At 35.2% G+C, this 18908-nt stretch overlaps 3 protein-coding genes across 6 annotated transcripts in view; all 3 read right to left on the bottom strand.

Annotated features, from left to right (window-relative positions):
• Positions 1-14647, bottom strand: part of LOC112569309 (deleted in malignant brain tumors 1 protein-like) — a 40221-nt gene extending 25574 nt beyond the window's left edge. For 2 of the 3 annotated variants that reach the window (XM_025247075.1, XM_025247074.1), the window contains exons 1-7: positions 14513-14647; positions 13174-13321; positions 12730-12902; positions 12375-12507; positions 11381-11571; positions 10843-11103; positions 9482-9781 (exon numbers count right to left, since the gene is read on the bottom strand). In XM_025247075.1, the coding sequence (XP_025102860.1) occupies positions 9482-9781; positions 10843-11103; positions 11381-11571; positions 12375-12507; positions 12730-12902; positions 13174-13321; positions 14513-14570 (1264 nt within the window). In that variant the 5' untranslated portion in view covers positions 14571-14647. Of the gene's footprint in view, positions 1-8090; positions 9782-10842; positions 11104-11380; positions 11572-12374; positions 12508-12729; positions 12903-13173; positions 13322-14512 lie in introns of those variants that run through there. The other variant, XM_025247073.1, reaches the window with a different exon arrangement.
• LOC112569308 (scavenger receptor cysteine-rich type 1 protein M130-like) lies at positions 1474-7946 on the bottom strand. Of its 2 annotated transcripts, XM_025247072.1 has the most exons (9): positions 7750-7946; positions 7141-7291; positions 6572-6744; positions 5468-5612; positions 5074-5258; positions 4318-4602; positions 3768-4097; positions 3168-3278; positions 1474-2542 (listed from the first exon to the last, which is right to left on the bottom strand). In XM_025247072.1, exons 1-9 carry the CDS (start codon positions 7805-7807, stop codon positions 2538-2540), a joined length of 1443 nt encoding a protein of 480 aa, XP_025102857.1. In that variant the 5' UTR covers positions 7808-7946; the 3' UTR covers positions 1474-2537. The 2 variants fall into 2 exon arrangements, with proteins under 2 accessions (XP_025102857.1, XP_025102856.1); XM_025247071.1 differs by having other exon boundaries at positions 1474-3278.
• A 1569-nt stretch (positions 14648-16216) lies between the features above and the next one.
• Positions 16217-18516, bottom strand: LOC112569362. The gene is made up of 5 exons (XM_025247157.1): positions 18451-18516; positions 17915-18021; positions 16959-17126; positions 16723-16769; positions 16217-16485 (listed from the first exon to the last, which is right to left on the bottom strand). Exons 1-5 carry the CDS (start codon positions 18492-18494, stop codon positions 16438-16440), a joined length of 414 nt encoding a protein of 137 aa, XP_025102942.1. The 5' UTR covers positions 18495-18516; the 3' UTR covers positions 16217-16437.
• Between the last annotated feature and the right edge of the window lie 392 nt (positions 18517-18908).

Raw genomic sequence — 18908 nt, 5'->3', positions numbered from 1 at the left:
AATAACAACAACAACAACAACAACAACAACAGCAACAACAGCAACAACAGCAGAAAACAGACGACAAGAATAAAAAACCAATTTGTAGTCGTTTTTGGCTTCCGAGCAACAACATCAGAACGATAAGCACAAAATCCATGCCGCCTGCCTTTAGCACCTCATTTCCTTGTTGCTGAATGTTTAACTTTTAAAGTTTTCATCGAGCATGTGACGAGGGGGAGGTTCAATGAAGTAAGACCCTGTTGCAACAGTACATGCGTTCTCTCTGTCTGGTCGACTTTGACTGGTTAGGTGGTACACGGACGTTTCACCGCCGGACGTTTCGGCGCGGGGCACTTCATTTCGGCATTTCACGCGGGACCTTTAGCCGAAGTCAAGTGTGTGACGCCCCTTAGCTCACACATTTCTCTCGCCATTGTATCAATGTATCAGTGAACTCTCTCTCACTATCCCTCCTCATGTGAACCGTTAGCTCACACATTTCTCTCGCCATTGTATCAATGTTTTTTCTCAAAGCTGTTGAGCATAATCTGTGACAATCAAAGTGAACTGTCTTTGAAGTCTGTGTGTAAAATTTGTTTGAAATAAAGAATTATTGTGTAATCTAGTAGTTACTTTCATTCTTTGAGAAGTAAGTAAGCTCTCTCTCTCTCTTTCAGACTCCTGCATATGGTTCCCATCGTGAACATTTTTAAGCCCTGCACTTATTAATACGTTGGCGATGGATTGGACATGTGCTCCGCCAGCAGACAGCAGACCTTTCAGGAGTCGCCCTACGATGGACTCCAGACGGCCGAAGAAAACGAGGCCGCCCAAAGGAAACTTAGAGAAGAACAGTGGAAAGGGAGATGAAAGGAAAGGGCTGGACATGGGGTCACCTAGAGCGGGTTTCAGCCGATCGACATCGGTGGCGGACTCTGGTTGAGGCCTTATGTGCAACCTGATGCACGAAGAGGATTAGATAGATAGATTATTTTAACCAGATACACAAGTTAAAAAGAAGTTTTAAAAAAATCTCTTCTACCCGTCATTCATACATTTATCTTACTACAGGTCCTCTCTGCTTTTATGGCCCGAAAAGACAAACACTCCGGAGAGCAAGATAAAGAGACGACATGTCATATCTTTAATTAATATATTCAACCTTATGATAATGTCATTACAACATACATGAGATTCAAGCATACTATTAACAATATGAAAAATAAATTCAATAAAGTTATCTAGATTTAAAGCGAGAATATTAAGTACATAAGAACTGCAAACGTAAATGATGTAGATGCTGACTCCTTCATTCAATATAAGCCAAGTATCAATTTTCAAATATTTGAATTATAACTTCGTACTTTTCTACACACAATCAAACACACGCCTCAACTTTCACACACTTTTGTAAACAGCATAACCAACCACACTTCCCCTTTTGTCAATTAAAACAAAGGTAGGTCTATAAAAACCATAAAAAAATAATAGCATTATATGATTTGCTTTTTATTTGTAGTTGATTAGTATGAATGATAACCATGATATATATATATAAATATAACAAAAGGGAAACAACCGCAGAACTGCAAATGTGTCCAGTTTTTATTCGTATTTTGATTCGCTTACTTCCCTTAAATAAAGCAGAACAGCACTAAGCGACATCAATTAAACTAACATAACATCATTCTTCCCTCCCCCTTCCTTTGCTCTATACACTATAATTATTATAAAATCTGTACATTTCCTTGCTCTATTCGCTTAAAAACAATAAATGTTAGCAATTTATGCTTACCAGTTGAACTAATTGATAATTCTTTTTACAATGTGACTATATTTAAAATAACTCGTTTTATGGTAGGTTTACTCCTTTGACCTCGTCGACAACCACATAATCACTAGGAAATATCTACCTTTATACAGATATCACGTTATTTACAAATATATAAATATATACAAATATATGAAATCAACAACACAATTTTGCATGTTAAAGTAAACAATGAGTGTTTGTTTTCTATGGCGTATGCTGTACATTAGGTAGGATACTGTCAAATAAAAACAAAGAAAGAAGTAATGAATAAAAAAGTTGACTAGCAATACCTTTGACAGAATATGCAGTTCTTGCTGTATGCTTTCCTTTAAACGGGCTTAATAATTAGGTAAGAGAGCTAATCAATGGTGGCAAAGAAATAAGAAAAAAATAAAGGCCAACAACAAAAACCAAGTGTTAGCTAATCAAAGGACTGCACCCAGAGGTCGTGAATACTGTAATGATTATTCCTCCATTTAACCTGCTTTATATCCGTTTTAACATAAGTGTGATACATTATATGAGGCGGTGAAACTCAATATAAACAAGAAGGTATGGTGGTTGTGTGTGTTGTAATTGTATTATATGGCGTAGAGCTTAATTCACATTATATACAACGTCTGTAGCAATTTTAAAATATGTAACACTGGATTGTGAGAAACTCAGAAAAAAATACTTTAATCAGAGACACATGCGTCATATCGGCATCTTGATGTCCGGCTAAAAATATTGTATTCCTTTTCTAACCTGAAACATTTTACAATATCATATTTAGCAATTATGACTTGTCCCTCATTATTGTTCTTTCAGTACACGATCCAATGTTTATTTACTTTTTCTGAATATTGTTATGTTTCCCCTGCATAGGGAGTCTATAGGCATGCATTAGCTTTTGTGTGTGTGTGTGTGTGTGTGTTTGCATAAATATATATATATATGAAAATTATAAGTATTTAGGCTGCAAAAGTATTTCTGGGATAAATATACGAGAAGTAAACGGTTGTCAACTGGAACATGCACAAAAAGTTAGATATAGCTGTCAAATCAAACAGTTTAAACGAGGAAGAAGTAATAATGACTTACCCAAACTGGTTAAAAAAATGCCACAGTCTGTATAGATGCTACAATCCTTTGAGCAACAAGTGTATTACCTTCTGTATATAGAAGCTGCTGCTGCTGATCCACATCAATCAACCGAGTATTGGCCAAAATGCCTTCAAAAACAATTAAACTAAACAGGACTTTTATTTTTCCTGTTTCGCTTGTGATCCATTAAAAAAAACCTGAGTTTAAAAAAGCCAGTAAATTCTTGAATTTATTGTTAAATGACAACACAGACATTGTAATCAAGCCACGAGCCTAATTAACTTACGTTTCCAACGCCTGACGCAGTAGACTGTCACAGAAGTGAAGACAACAATGGCAACAGCAAATGCGCCGACAAAAATCAACAGAAATGTCGATGGTATTTCTCTTCTGCGCTCTAAGGTAAATGAGAGTTGAAAGTAAGAGTGAGAGTATACAATAATTATAAGTGCTTAATTGTTTTTCTTTCTTTATAGAATATAGCCAGTATACAAAGACAGTAAAAATAAATGAGAAATATAAGGAAGACATTTGTTTTCAAAATATGCATGGGGACATGCCATTCGTGTTTGTTACCAATCAACATAAAGAAACCAAAGCATTACAATGACAACGGCAGTATAGTAAATTTTGAATCGTTTAAAAAGTCATTGAAATGAGTAAAATTATCATTTAATGCCATGTAGCAGATGTTTACCTGATAACTCTAAAAAGAAAAGCTTACTTTAATAATAATTTACTTAAATACGATTCAAAACGTTACAAACGAGACATTTTATCTGTACATTTCTAATGTTGTCTAAATGGTATAAACTATAGGAGCTTTATTAATGATTTGTTGATATCCTTCTCAAAAGAAAACTTGATTTGGTCAACTACTACACACCTTGACGCCTGATTGTGAATACAAAAGGCAGCTGCCCAAGTTTGTTGTCGAAAACGATTTTGTAGAAGCCATCAGCAGCTTGTGATATGTTAGAGACAGTGATGTTACACGACACTGATGCACGTGTCAGACCGACATCAGCACATATTACATGTGTCGTGTTGCTTGTATCTTCACCTTTGAAACCATCAGTCAGAACTGGACCAAGGTACATAGTGGCTGTCACTTGAGGGATGGGATAGGCTGTCATTTCAATCGTCAGATAACCTTTGTCGTCATGGATATCCACAGAGGTCGGTTCTGTGTTATGCATGATTGTCGACGGGGCACCTATAAACACAAATAATAAATCTTATTAATTTTTCGTGAACTCTCAATATGGATGGTTAAGTGACCCAAAAAGCATGTTTTAACAAATGTAAAATGTTTAAATTCCTTGATTCTTTTCGTAGTAGTTTGAAACTGAGCTTAATCAATATTAATGAGAGCTGAACGTAGAAGATAAAGAATACAGGTAATGGGTGACAAAACAAGTTCAGGCTGTACTCACAGCAAACCGTTATTATCATGACGTCACTTGCGACAAGGTAATCGAGACCATTGTACCCATAGTTGGCTGCACAGTACACTCGAAATTCAATGTGGTCTTTAGTCACATTATTAAATATTAGGTACTTTCCATAATGGCTCTGAAGACGTTTCCTTGAATACTCAAACCACAGGTATGTGAATTCTAATTCCCCGGACTGTGTGATCTCACACTCTAGAGTTAAATTTGATCCATCAAGCAGCGGAAATGAAGTCTCGTTATACAGGATACGAAGATGAGGTATTGCTTAATGAAAAGAATAATAAATTTTCATCACAATGCATATGGTGTCACTGTGATCAATTGCTGTAATTACAGCACAATCATAGGTAAAAAACTTACCATATAAGTAAACTTTTAAATAATGGTTTTCATTAGATGCGTTACTCTAGTAAACAAAATATATATTCCAGCCCTGATTATTATAAAGGTTCACCTAGCTAGCATATACATACTCAGTATGTAGTAGTCGCTTGAACATTGCGTTACATCTTGCTAAGAGAAAGACGATTGTGATCGTAATGTGTACAACACTTGCCAGTTTAAAGAAAGAATTTCTTTAAAGGGTTTCCACCAAAACTCTGTAGATACTAAGCAAATGCACATCAATTACCTCTAAACAGTATGTTCCTCAGGTAACAAATATTATTTAAATATGAGAAAAATGTCTCTAGTTCGCTAAAACAAAAAAAAAAATAAATAAATAAAAAAACTTACACTCATTACAGTTGACGCTGTTATAAAATCCGCAAACAACATCTTTGTTCTGTCCATAATGGTCGCACTCCAAAAGGCTTGTCTCATTCCCAAGGCACATAAACTTCATATCCAGTTCAGAGTGCTTGTTATTTTCAGATAAAATTTCCTTCTGCATTGATACATTCGTATACAATGCAGCATGCCTGAAAAAAAAAGGATTTTCTTTAGACAGATAGATATGTTTTATTTTATATTTAGATATAGTTTCATGTTTGTCCCAGTGTCGTTTGTGAGATGTTTTCTAATTTTCTATGATGTAGATGGTATATAAATTATATAGATTGGTATATAAAGCGTGGGTTGGTGAATAAATAAATATCTCTATCAAAGGTATAAAGTCTTAACTACTTACTGTGATAAGCCGAGCTGTCTACATACAACCTTGGCAGCATTGCGAGTCATGCAAAGTGAGTTCCACTGGGTTCCGAGTTCCATCTCCACACGGTTTATGTCTGGTTGGTCTCCAAAAACACTCGTCAAGCGAAGTCGTAATGGTTCTTTCAAAAACATGTTTAACAACAAAACGAGTTTTGTGTCCGTCAAATTATTTGTTCTTTTTAAAATCCTAAAACATGTAGTTGAATTGCTATTAGACCGGTCTGTTGTAGTTATTGGATGCCTATAGATTATTATTTCTTATTTTTTCGCTGTTGAAAGTTGTGTTCTTTAATTGTGAGTAAAATGAATAAAAACCAATATTTATTATATAAATATTAAAGGCTCTATAAGTGAAAGTTTTACCTCTATACAAATGTATTTGAAAGAACTAATTGCTTAAAAATTGGGACAATTTAACTTTTCCACAGTAATGTTTACTATTGTCAAGGTTTTATGCTTCCTGTTGCTAATGTTACTCTAAAGTCGACATGCGATCAAAAGCAGACGCACTGACTTTATGCTAGCATTTTTATATCCGTTGCATTTCTTAGTTGTGTACAGACACTCCAGTCGCCATTACAGTCTATTAACTTATTAAATTATGGCTTACAAATGTTGTAAATTTTAATTTAATGTAACAAATGCTTTGTATATATTCGAAAGGTAATCTGCTTTTGCCCGGATTGATTTCAGACGTCTGTAGACATTATATTGTCAATTTTCTGTCACAATATACAGTTAAAACTTTTAAAGACACTTATTTACATGTTATGTCAAAGTGAATGAAAGAATCGTTTTGTAATTTTGATTTAATTTTATTCTATTTGCTAAATCGTTATATGTACAAATACAAGCACTTGGTTTTAACAGAGATTTGATAAACTGATATCTGAAGAAAAACATACACAATATTTAAGTAATCAAGTTCTATACATATTGTTCTTTCTTTCTTTTTCCAATTAATGTGACCTTTGCAAGCTAAGAGTAACATAAGCAGTACGTATTATTGGTTTTTTAAGATGTCAAAGATCATTATTATAGTCATGGGATTGGTATGATATATATTGTTTGTTCTTACTGATATTACAGATGATACCGATATCATCACTGTGTCTGCAGTCACGCCTGTAAAATCCATCATGTTGACACTCATCAAAACTCGACTCCTTCCCTGTGCACGTGATGTTGCCAAAGAGGATCAGACCTGAACCTTCGCCGTACTGACCTGACCCCACAGCCATGGCCCGCGAACTGTTAACGAGGGAAAGTAGATAACTTAGTTGAAATCAGTTGGTGGGCTATGATTTATCCCACTCCCTTCAACAACCTGTTATCTGCGTAATTTCTCGTAAAATGCAACAGGGACCTAGGTTTGGTCTAAATTTTAATACATTTCCTTTTCTCGAGAACATGCACGGTAGGTAGTAGAAGTTTTTGATGGAACTTTCTTTTCACTCAACTCCTTATCTTACAATCTACCTGTATATTTTATATTTATCACTCCACCAAAAAACACGCCTTATGAGAATTTTCAGAGGTAGATTCACGAAGAAACTTCAGGATGCTTTATGAGTATAGGTTTGTATGCCAAGGAATAAATCAATGTTTATACTGTGGATACTTTTGTGCCCACAAAAAGCAACACACCTGTCCAAACCAAGCATTTTGCAGGCTACCCGTGCCTCTTCTTTTCCAAAATAATGGCTACACACTGTGGTCCATGTTTCGTTGTGTAATATTTCTAAACGGCCATTCCAATATGATGTTCCATTCACTAGTTGTACTTGCAGCTGAGCGCCTGTTAGAAACGATTCAATTTTCATAAGCAACATTAAATTACTAAGAAAACGTTTAATTTTGTAAAGTTTTGTTCCGTTTTGATTATAATTGTTAAATATTTCTTGATTGTAAGTTTATACACCATACCTGAAAAAATGTGTTATACCTTAACGGTAATATTGGAAGTATTTTTCTTTTTTGTTATAAAGTTAATTGTAAATACTTTTCATGTTTATTACAATATTGTTTACAGTATCTTTAAAAGACTAAAGATATTGTTAATGTGATTTCGATCAGTCTCCCTGTCTAATGAGTTCTCCGTATTTCTTTTCTATGATACAACACGTTCCATGCATGTCACAACTCATCGTTACCAGATCTTTCTTAACCGTCATATTTGTTTTTTCGTTTACTTTTCGTTTAACTGAAATTATTTCTAAAATTAATTGATAAAGTGTATAAACAGAAGTTTCTTACCTGAGCCTTGAATAAGAAGAACAACTGTTAAATGAATAAAAGGTACCAAGCACCTCATGATTGGCGTACGTTTCAGTCATAAAAATCCAGGAACCATCAATGGTTTCTTTTTTGAAAAAGCAGATATTAAACTGTGTACAACGTTTCAGCAATCTAGATATCAATCACAGAGAATACCAAAAGTTTCTCATTGCGAGTTCATTTGAGCCTGATTTTAAGTAGAATGTCTGTAATTGCACGCGCGCGCTTTTGGACTTAAGGAGGAAGTTTCAAGAGGAAGCAAAACGTATGACCAATGAGGTAGTCGCATTATTTAAGTGCCAGGATATGTATATATTTCACTTGTGTGTATCTGTGTGTGTGTGTGTGTGTGTGTGTGTGTGTGTGTGTGTGTGTGTGTGTGTGTGTGTGTGTGTGTGTGTGTGTGTGAGTGCGTGTGTGTAGTGGAATGTGGACGTTGCATCGAGGGGAAGCGAATGGCCGAGTGGTTAGAGTGCTGGCGTCTGGATTGAGAGGCAAGCCGGTTCGTTACCCGGATAGCGGAAGAAAGTTCGCCCAGTTGACACAGCTGGAATGATTACTAGTGGTAGCTGGTGCTTTTATTAAGGGTTAACTGTCCGGCAAAGAATCCGTTTTTCTGTCGGGTTTTTGTTTTAGCCTTTTGGCAATACTTACAAGCAGTTGGGTCTTTTGCCTTTGGCTATGGGGCATGAGATGTGGCCATTTGTAAAGCAGACATATTATGTAGTTAGGACTGTGATGGGAGAATACAGACCTGTTAATGCTCAGTCTCGTGTGACTGAATGCTACTCGTCTCTCTAATAGGTTAGCTTGGACGTGTCAAGGATCGAAGAAATACTTAGCAACTATAGAGTCCCGTTTGTTAACGGAATTCACCAGACAAATTGCTACTCCGTCTACGATTGGCAATGCAGTAATATTCATCAAATAAAGAAAGAGCTATCGATCCGATAATCCCTACAATGTTCGATAGGCTGAGTTTTCCACCGTTGATCAAATTTTGCTGCAGGAAATCAAATAAATTATCATTGAAACGTGCCAAAAAATAACTATACAGAGCTCTTTTAATTAGGGTTTAGTAACTGAACTTTTGATGATAAGGTACTGGACATAAAAATCCGTATATAACATAGGAAATAGTTGACCAAATAAATCTCCACACAAAATTCAGAGGCATCGTGAAAAAAAAAAAAACTACTGCTTTTTGTATTCACCCTTAAAGACTCCATTGATGTTACCTGTTGATGACTTGAACAAAAAATCGCAGTAAGAAACAAAACCGTGCGGCATGTCATCGTATGGCCATGCCAAACACAGGTTCTTTCTTTATACACGTTGCACACAAAATACCGAATACCGAAATCGCAAGCGCGGGGAAATGTGTATCTGAACAATGAACGGCAAAGAAGACATTAATAAGAGGCGTTTGATTTGGTTTGCACGTGTTATGTTTCTTCAAGCTGTTGCTGCTACAATAACAATAACAATAACAATAACAATAACAATAAAAGCAGCAGCAACAACAGCAGCAACAACACAAAACAAACGACAATAATAAAAAACCAATTTGTAGTCGTTTTTCGTTTCCGAGCAACAACATTGCACCTTCTATGTTGTTAATCGCTCTTAAAATCTGTTACAGTAAAGACAAATATGGATGTTAGCAATATAACCAACAGTGTTAAAAGGCTCGGTAAATTATTAAGCATACCTTTAACATCGATGATCAGTCGACGTGATGCTTTCAGTGGGAGACGCTCATCATCATCAACTGTTTTAGTTACTACGGTGCAGGTGTAAACACCATTATGTCTACCTGCCTCAGCTGCTATGATCCTCAATTGACCAGTGGTACTGTTCACTCTTCCAGACCACGTGATAGAAGCAGGGAGAGGGTTGCTCACAGCATCACATGAAAATGTAGTATTTTGACCCTTCCTGACTTGGTAGATATGTGCGAAGACGATTGCAGACCTAGTCGACGACATCTGAATCGTAATAATGGGGTAATCTGGAAAAACAATCATGAAACTTTTCATTTTACCACAGCCAGAACATAATTAGCTCAACAAATCCCTTTTTGTAGGGTCATCTTAAATTTTTAATCATTCAAGCATGTGAAGACTGCTCCGAATCTCCTACACGGAAAGGCAATGGCGTCAGCTTCGTGCTACAACAGGAATACCTTCTTGAAATAGTGAAGAGTTCTGAATTTGAGGACCATCGCTCCAAGACAGAGAGGGAAACCTTGTCACTCCACACCATTGTTAACTATAGAGTTCCATTGATGACAAGAAGACCAGCAATTCATCATTACTTTTACCAGTAAATAAATGTCAACCGATCAAGCATACATCATTTTTGTCTATATTTCTAAATATTTTAAATTTCAGAAAAAGACACAAAAAAGCAAGTAAAAAATAGCCTAAAATGTTTTTGTAAAAGATAAAGCATAAGCAAATAAAGAAAAGAATTGTAAAATATAAACATTAAGCCAAAATGCTAATCTAAAAAGAAGTTATATACATTTTTCATTATCCCACCGCAAAACGAAAAACCTCGCCGTGCTTTGTAGGTAATCATGTCGGGAAAAAGAAACAAAAAATAACGTTTAACAAAAAGGACCGACTAACAGTCTGCTGAGAAAAAAAATATTATTTTATTGACATTCGTAATATACAGGAAAATGAAGGCCAAAGTCTTTTTCACGGTTCATAAAATATGTAACGCGAGCGCAGAAACTCGCATAAACAAACATAAACAGAGACGAACAACAAGTTCAGACACGCAGACTAAACGACAACCAAGCATTTACTAAATGTAGTAAGTTCTTAGAGTTATATACTCTTTTTTTTAAAAAATAACTTTTTCAAATAAAAATAAAAATTTAATAATTTCTTAGTCTAATTTTGTTCGTAGACCAAATACTATTTTTCTTCAGGAATCGTTGGTTCATTTTTACACATTTTTGCAGGGGCGGCAATTTCTCTCTGTGCAAATCATCAAGAGTTATGCTCATGGTCGTCAGCAATGAAGTTTAATTGTATAGATGTATCATAAAGTTATACTCACAATAAACCTGCAGTGTGAAGGTATCACTAGATAGAATTACACCATCACTGGAGACAGCCAAACATTGTACTTGCTCCCCATTATGTGTTCTCTTCACATTCTCGATAATCAGATCATTTTCTATGGCAACAGCACCTGCAGTCTCTGGCCAAGTGTAATTAGCTACATTAGGCCAGAGTTCGCTCATACACGTGAGAGTAACATTTGTTCTTTCCATCACAGGGTATCTGCCTTCGTTCACTAGGATGAAAAGAGGAGGGGCTGTAAAAGATAATAGAAATTATTACTTACATGTGGTCTAGGATGTCGGAATGGTGGACAGACGAGTTAAAAGACAAAGCTTTTACTTGTCACTACACTACACAATTTGATCGTATTGAATGAGATAGCACGCAAGTATAAAATCATGCAAAATAATTAGAAATAACAATCACCTTTCATCACCACTAAGACAATGCTACGTTTTAGAGGTGGACCTGTTTAACGCATAAATGAAGCAAAAACTTATACAGAAATTCTAAATAAGAAACTTCCTTACAGTCAACGCAAAGAACACCAGAATAATCTGAATCCGAAGTGCAAATCTTGCTTCTCCACTCTTCATTGTTGAATGTTGTCTGGTCACAGTCGATGATGCTGTTTTCTTGACCATTGCATTTAAGGCCGGACATTAGCTTTGTGCCCACATATGGTCCTGATGAAATCGTTTTTAAAGGTACTGCTGCTGCTCTAAACAACACACAAAAATCGTTTCTTACAAAAATTATTTTGTTTAATATTTGTTTTTATTTCCTAAGATTTCTAGACTTGATACACTTGTCAATTATGCTACCGTCAGATGAAAGAAGAAAAGCAGCATTATGAAGGTAAAAGACTTATTAAAGAGATAGATAATTTACTTTTGGCAAGGAAACAGCTTTTGTCAGGTGTGGGCATGTCTACTCTATCAAACTAACAAGTAAGGCCCACAGGTGGGTCTAATATAGAAGTTTGCTGGGTGTAGACTGCCATATAGCGCGCATATGGGTTGGGACATTCTTGCTCTAACCGCTTATGTTCCCTTTAAATTATTAAAAACAATTCCAAGATTTTAGAAGGTGGTTATCCCTTGCCTTTTCACTAGCAAACTTAATCATCATTTTAATGATCTGTACTAGTTTTGATTGACCAGCCTGCTAAATGTCTGCTATTTCTCTTACTACTAACATCTGAAACGTAAAATAATAAGAAAAAAGAAAACAATGAAAATTATCATTTAGACAGACTGAAAGTATAAAAATATCCAAAGCGAAATATGATTATTTGCTAAATAACAACACAGCTTACAAACACTTGTGTCTGTGAAAAGTACCACAAAACAAACATTAATTTGTTGCGATTATAATATCTCTGCAACTGTAAATAAAACACTAATAATAATCATTCTTTACTGCAATATATTTTAAATCATCTTTGACTAGTCCAAAACAATCATAGTAATCCTATTTGATAATCAGGTATACTTTTTTCATTCTTTGTAGAAGTTTACTCACGATGGTTGACCGAGTTGTCTGCACAGGACTCTAGCGATGTGGACGTCAGGGATGCACACGGTGTACCACTCACCCTCTAACAGTATTTGCACACGACCCCTGTCAAGTGTCGCCAAATGCAAACGTTCTGGTTCTGTCGACATTCGTGTTCAAGTGCTTCAATATGATTTGTGTAAGCTCGGTGTAAGCAGAGAAAAACCACAAAACATATTTTTTGCAAAAAAAAGTGTTCTACTCCTAAACAAATGTTACTGAGTAATTATTATCTTTGTTTTTCAAGTGTAACCTAAACAGCAATTTTAATAGTTTAACAAACTTTTTCGGGATATTTGGATTTTTTTGTAAATCGTCTTACGCCTGCTGCAAATGATCGCCAGGTCCTCGTAGTGATAGCAGTCGTGTTTGTAGAATCCATCGTGTTGACATTGTGTCAGGCTGGTCTCTGAGCCCTGACACTGGACCTCATCCAGCAGAATGGGACCTGAACCCTCTTTGTACATCTCTGTCCGCACAACCAGGGCACGAGAGCTGACATACAATGTATTTATTATATAAAGATCAAGTAAATAATTTGTCATATAATTAGCATTGAGAATAAAAAAAATAAAAAAATAATCATAAAATCTTGAAGGGGCTAAAAAGGTTTGAAATGGAATCCTCCCTCAATTCACTATTGACACTGCACACCCACGTGCAGGTACGCAGATACGAAAGCAAACAATAAAGAAAGATTATAAAAGTGGCGAAATGCAGGTAATAAAGAAAAAGATGTGAACATGAACAAGAATAGATGACCTGCCTGTTAAATCCCAGCATTTTACAGATGACTTGCGCCTCTTTCTTGTCCATGCGATCATTGCACACAGTGTTCCATGTTTTATTGTAGAAAATCTCTACACGGCCATTATACCTTGACGTGCCGTCTACTAAACGTTGACTCTGTCCAACTGATAATATCACCGTATAAGTAAAAATAAGTATAGCTTCTTATAGACTTTCATAACACTTTTAAGTTACTTTCATTGTTTACAACACACGATACATTCTACATACGTTCCGCTGTTTCTTAACGGATTTTATTTAAATTTTGATGACCTAGACGTGTTTAGAGTGTATTGGGGTAACTCGGGCAGGACAAGAGGAAGGGAGATAAACTGAGTAACTGGTGCTGGTGACAGCTGGCAGAAGTTGGTTCAGACGTTAATTTGCAGGCAGCTCGTGCTAAGAAAATTCGTTCAACAATCTTGAATCAAACAACGATGTCAAACACCCATCTACCCACTCGCCCTTCCCTCCACACCACAAACACACACATGCAGACGTTCACACAGAACACGCGCTCACACATAAAACCACACACACTAAAAATACCCAAATAAAAGTAAAAAATTAATATGTATAAATTTTGTGTCACATCTTCGGCGTAATTTGAGTTTAGCTTCCAGTCGCATAAACAGGCCACTCACACACAATCACAACACTCAGAGGCAGGACATCCGCCTTCATCGCCCTTCCTGTCCTACATTCATCCTACCAGCGACACGCGCTGAGTGTCCCAACAGGACTGAGGATGCTGTTGCCCCACTTGATGATTCTTAAATACTGTCCGGTCAGTGTGAGTGGTAGAATAAGGACTAGTGTTAGTCATCAGACTCGTACACGCTAGCAAACCAGCCAAAATAAACCACATTCTTCGTACAATCAACGCCAACACAAATTTTCTTAATACTTGATGAAAGAACACCTAAAAATGTTTTATGAACGTATACTAAAACATGTACATAAAAGACATATTTCTTCTCCAATAATTTTAGTCTTGCAATTACGCAAAAGGTCATTGTAATCAAAACAGAAATGTAATGAAATAGTAAAAGTAGAACCCATGTCATAAAAATAAGAATTTAACAGGTGTGACAATTAGTTCTTTGAGACAATTTGTAATTCTTTGTGTGTGTGTGTGCAACGTGTGTTTCGTTTCCAAGTCTGCCGTGACACAGACCTTAAAGACGGATTCTTGTCTAAATGTTTTAATGCTGCCTATAAAATAGATGAAGAAGATATCAAATGAGTCTTTTAAAACACACTAACTAGAATATAAAAAGATAACTAAACAATAGTTAATTACACTGTATACTTACTTATGCCTGTAATAAGGACTGCGCACATAAAGCAGGCACAATGTCCACAGGAATTCATGGTACGAGATGTTCAAGAGCTGCCTCACAAACGAATGAGATAAAAGGAACACGACCCTAGAGGGACACCACGCTGTGATCCTTAAGACTTAAAAGCGAAAGGAAACAACGGAGGAAAGAGTCACCGAAGAGGATGTCCTGTGGAAAGGAAATGACAATTATATTTAGTTAATGAATCAGAGTGTGTATGCGCGTGCTTCTGTGTTTCTCTCCGTCTGCTAAGAAAGCATTACGGTAAATTTCAAAAGAAATCATATTACATGGTATCACTACAACACCAACTAAACAAGTAAACAAACATTGTGTAATATTTATGTATTAATAGGGCTTTGGTATGGTGTGGGAATTCCATGGAACTGGAGATTTTTTAAAACTTATTTTCAAACATAGAGTGACAGACTGTCACCAGCAGTGGGATGATGCTCTTCAAAGCAGTTAAATGTATTGTCGATGTGTTCCATTTTAGTTTAAGCAACCACCTTGTGTGGGTGAACACATACGCGTGATATTTATTTTTTAAAAAGTTCTAGAATGAATATAACTGTGCTAAAATTATATTAATATGTTTAGCATACTCAGAATGTTTGAGCAGCTCTCTTTTGTTATGATAGAGCTAAGACAGAGCATTGTAAGCATCACATCTTAAAATATTTAAGCACCTTCACGGGAAACTCAGTATACTTAATACTTCAGTTGTTAGTATAAAGTAATAAATAGTAATCTGTTACTACACCGAATATTACATTTATTAGAATTTTTTTTAGTACATTTATTAGTTAGGCTAATAGTACAGTTGTTAGTATACCAAATAGTAATTTGTTCCTACACATACATTTATTAGTATGGTTAATAGGATACTTGTTAGTAAAGTTAATGGTATGTTTAGAAGTATAGGTAACATTACATTTGAGTGTGTAGTGCCTTTGAAGCTACCTTTGTGCTTCCTGGGGTCTTGAAGTGCACAGGACTCAAGGAAATTAAAAAGAAAACTTCCAGCAAAGTATTTTTTGAAATCGAGTGTTACCTGACCAGAGTGAGCATCGGTTAAAGTGTTCAAGACAAACGGGAACTTTAAAAAAATTATTCACACGTGCCAGAGATTTTTTTTTTACATTTTTTTAGATGGTCAGCTTAATATAATATGTGGCAATGCATCTTGCCCTTCACAGGCACACACACACACTCAAACCTAAGCACACAGGCAATCATACACCCGCAAGATAAGCTTTTAACCACAAACATTACATATAGTAATACTTACAGCTCACACACAATTTTACGCACACACAAACACACACACAAGACAAACTATTACATGCACAGGATCACTTCCACACTAACACGTGAAAGTTAACAAACATAATCTTGCATGTACGTTTCTATGTGTGTGTATGTCATTCTTTTCTTGAAAGTACCCGAATTAAGACTAGTGAAAGGCTTTTTGATTTTGACTAAGAAATAGCTCACTTTTTATTGTGTAAGTGTAAGTAAATTTTCTATCATGTGAGAGTGTGCGTGAGTGTTTAAATTATCACAAATATAAATAAGATTGCTTCTGCTGTGTATGTGTGTGTGCCCATTGCTGGAGGGTTGGAAAAAAAAGAAAATTTTTAGTCACGTCCTCACAATGCACAACAAGATCCTTTATGATGTTTTAAAACATTTCAAATTTACTTTTAAGCCATTTGCCTATCGTTTCCATCATGAACCAGCTGAAGGCCTTCACTTGGTGATACCTGTTCACATCTTTCAACACCACAAAGCAGTCGTGTGTAATTAAGAACGTTATTCGTAATGATTGTCGGTCGCTAATATCTTTGAGAAAGATTTACATTTTATATGTAGGAATCTTGCATGTATGTCTTCCTTTATGGATTGAGTACGGACTTGCTTTCTTTGGCAACACCATTCCAAATCTGAAACATTAAAGTATAATCACGTGACAAAGCATGATTCTTATTACGTCCGATGTAACTGCTTCCCCATTAAAGCTATTATCTTTCTTTTTAACTTTACTTAACCATTTATTTTTGTACTTAAGGTCATCCACCCACATAATTGATAACTCACCAGCTACTCCATCTGATTATTGCGAACACAAATGAGAAACTAGTACATGCACGAAATCACTAACTATTCAAGCATGGTCTTACTTTTTGAATATTTCTTTCGTTTTCTTCGCGTGAAATTTCCCCGTCACCTGGAAATTTAAATATACGGAAATCTTAAAAACAGTTGAACACTTTGATATTACTGTAACTAAGAAAAAACTGACAACGGATTTCCAGTTAAAGTGCTAAAGTAATTATTCTGGTTCATAGTCTTATCTAGATGCTGCTCTAGTGAACCTAACAGTGCAAAGATTTTGGTTGAGAATGATAACACTCACCGTCAGAGTCCATCATCTTCATAACGAAAGGAAAAGCTGATTGATCGATGACGCCGTCCTCATTGCCGTCCAGCTTGTCGTAGTAGATAAAGGCCCCCATGTTAAATTCCAGTGACTCCGAACTAGCAAAACTTTTTATGAACTCCGAAAGACTGATATATCCATCGCCTGCAAAAGGGATTTGTAAATTAACGATATTTTTAATTTTGAAAGAAAAACTGAGGAAAAAAATCAACCTCAAAATGGTGAGATAAATTTACTCAACTTGAAATACATTCATCTGCAAACTTTCTAACAAATCAATGTATGTATTTACATTAATTTTATGTCTTTCTTAAGAAGGATTTATATTGATACTAGAGTAAATTACCTATATTGAAATAAAAAGTAAAGTAAAGTGTTATTTTCATCGTCAACAGATTTTGTTACTTAACCTTCTTGTGAAAAGAATGTATGTTTCATATAATTAACATACCGTGTGTTTCTTTGAAGCCTTTTATAAATAAAGAAAAATAAACTATATATTCTATGCGTGTTAACGCGCGCGCAACACAGGAGATAGGTGTTAACTTCATGTTTTTTTCTGTGAAATTCTGTAGATTTATGTAATAAATGGTTTATGTAATTTGTAAAGTAGTTTCAATTAATAGTCGTTCGGGGACAACGTATAGGAAAAAAAACTCTCTAGTGATTGTGTTGCACAATGTGAATTTATAATGCTTTAAGAACCTATTTATAGTCTAATAATATACAGCTCAAATGACTGATAAAGTGATTACAAGTGAATGTAAAGCTCCACAAGACTGTCGATGATGTTAATGAGGTGGATAATCATGATGACTATGATGAGAAGGAGGATGATAATGATAATTGGGATGATGACGAGAAGGAGGAGGAAAAGAATGAGAAGTAAGAGGATTTTAAAAGCTACAATACCAAAATCATCAACATATTACCGTTGATGTCTTTTTTGTAGAAATCAGCATGTAATTCGTACTGCTCAAGAGCGCCATCACCGTCATGGTCCATAATGCTGAAGAAATCTTCGCTGTTGGAGTTCTCCCTGAAAGAATTTACCATTCCTTGTCCTTTCTTTATTCATAAAGTCGACGTTTTATCTTAAAATATAAATTTCTCATTTTTGAATACTTTTGTATCTCTTAGTTAAAGGTTGTATACAGGTACTGTCATAGTGCTAACTCTAGTTCTGGTACATGTTTGTAATGTCTATCCCTTTTTAACAAAATATAAAATACTGAAAACAATATATTGAAAACTCATTTAATTTAAGGTTGTAGCGTAAAACTAATTGTATTTTTTCTCTTAAATTGGCAATAACTACATATAATTTGATCCATATGACAACATCTGATGTGACAATTTACTCAATCTCTTTAGCCACCTTCTATGTACCGTTATGTAAAGACTGTACATAAATACGTTTTGTTTTTATTATTTCTTCCATTGTTAATTTAATTAAATTAATGCTTACCCATAAACAGCCGCAAGAAGAAGACAAAAGATAAAAGTCTTCATAATGCAACAAGCTTTTTTGCCCCTGTAATAAAAAAATACAATAATGTATTTTTAAAAGATTTTTGTTATGTTTCTCCTTTTAATATTCAATTAGTGAAATTAGTTTTTACAGGTAATACCAAAGCACATGTGGCAACGGGTTCACATCCTTAAACATACACATACACAGATACACATATACACACATACACATATACACATTAAAATGTATATAATCATTTAAAATCCCTTGTTTTCTATGATAAGATTGCGTGGCTTAAATGTAGTTAAACGAATATCGTCCTATGGCAAAACTTTGTAACCTCATTGACTATTTATGCAACAGTAATTACCAGAACAAATAAAGATTATTTTTGCTTACAACTGGATTCAGAAGAGGAACGTGCAACACTCGGTGCTGAAATCGTGGTGTGG

The sequence above is a fragment of the Pomacea canaliculata genome, linkage group LG7, assembly GCF_003073045.1.
Source record: "Pomacea canaliculata isolate SZHN2017 linkage group LG7, ASM307304v1, whole genome shotgun sequence".
NCBI lineage: Eukaryota > Metazoa > Mollusca > Gastropoda > Architaenioglossa > Ampullariidae > Pomacea > Pomacea canaliculata.
This window is presented reverse-complemented; position numbering and strand designations above follow the sequence as displayed.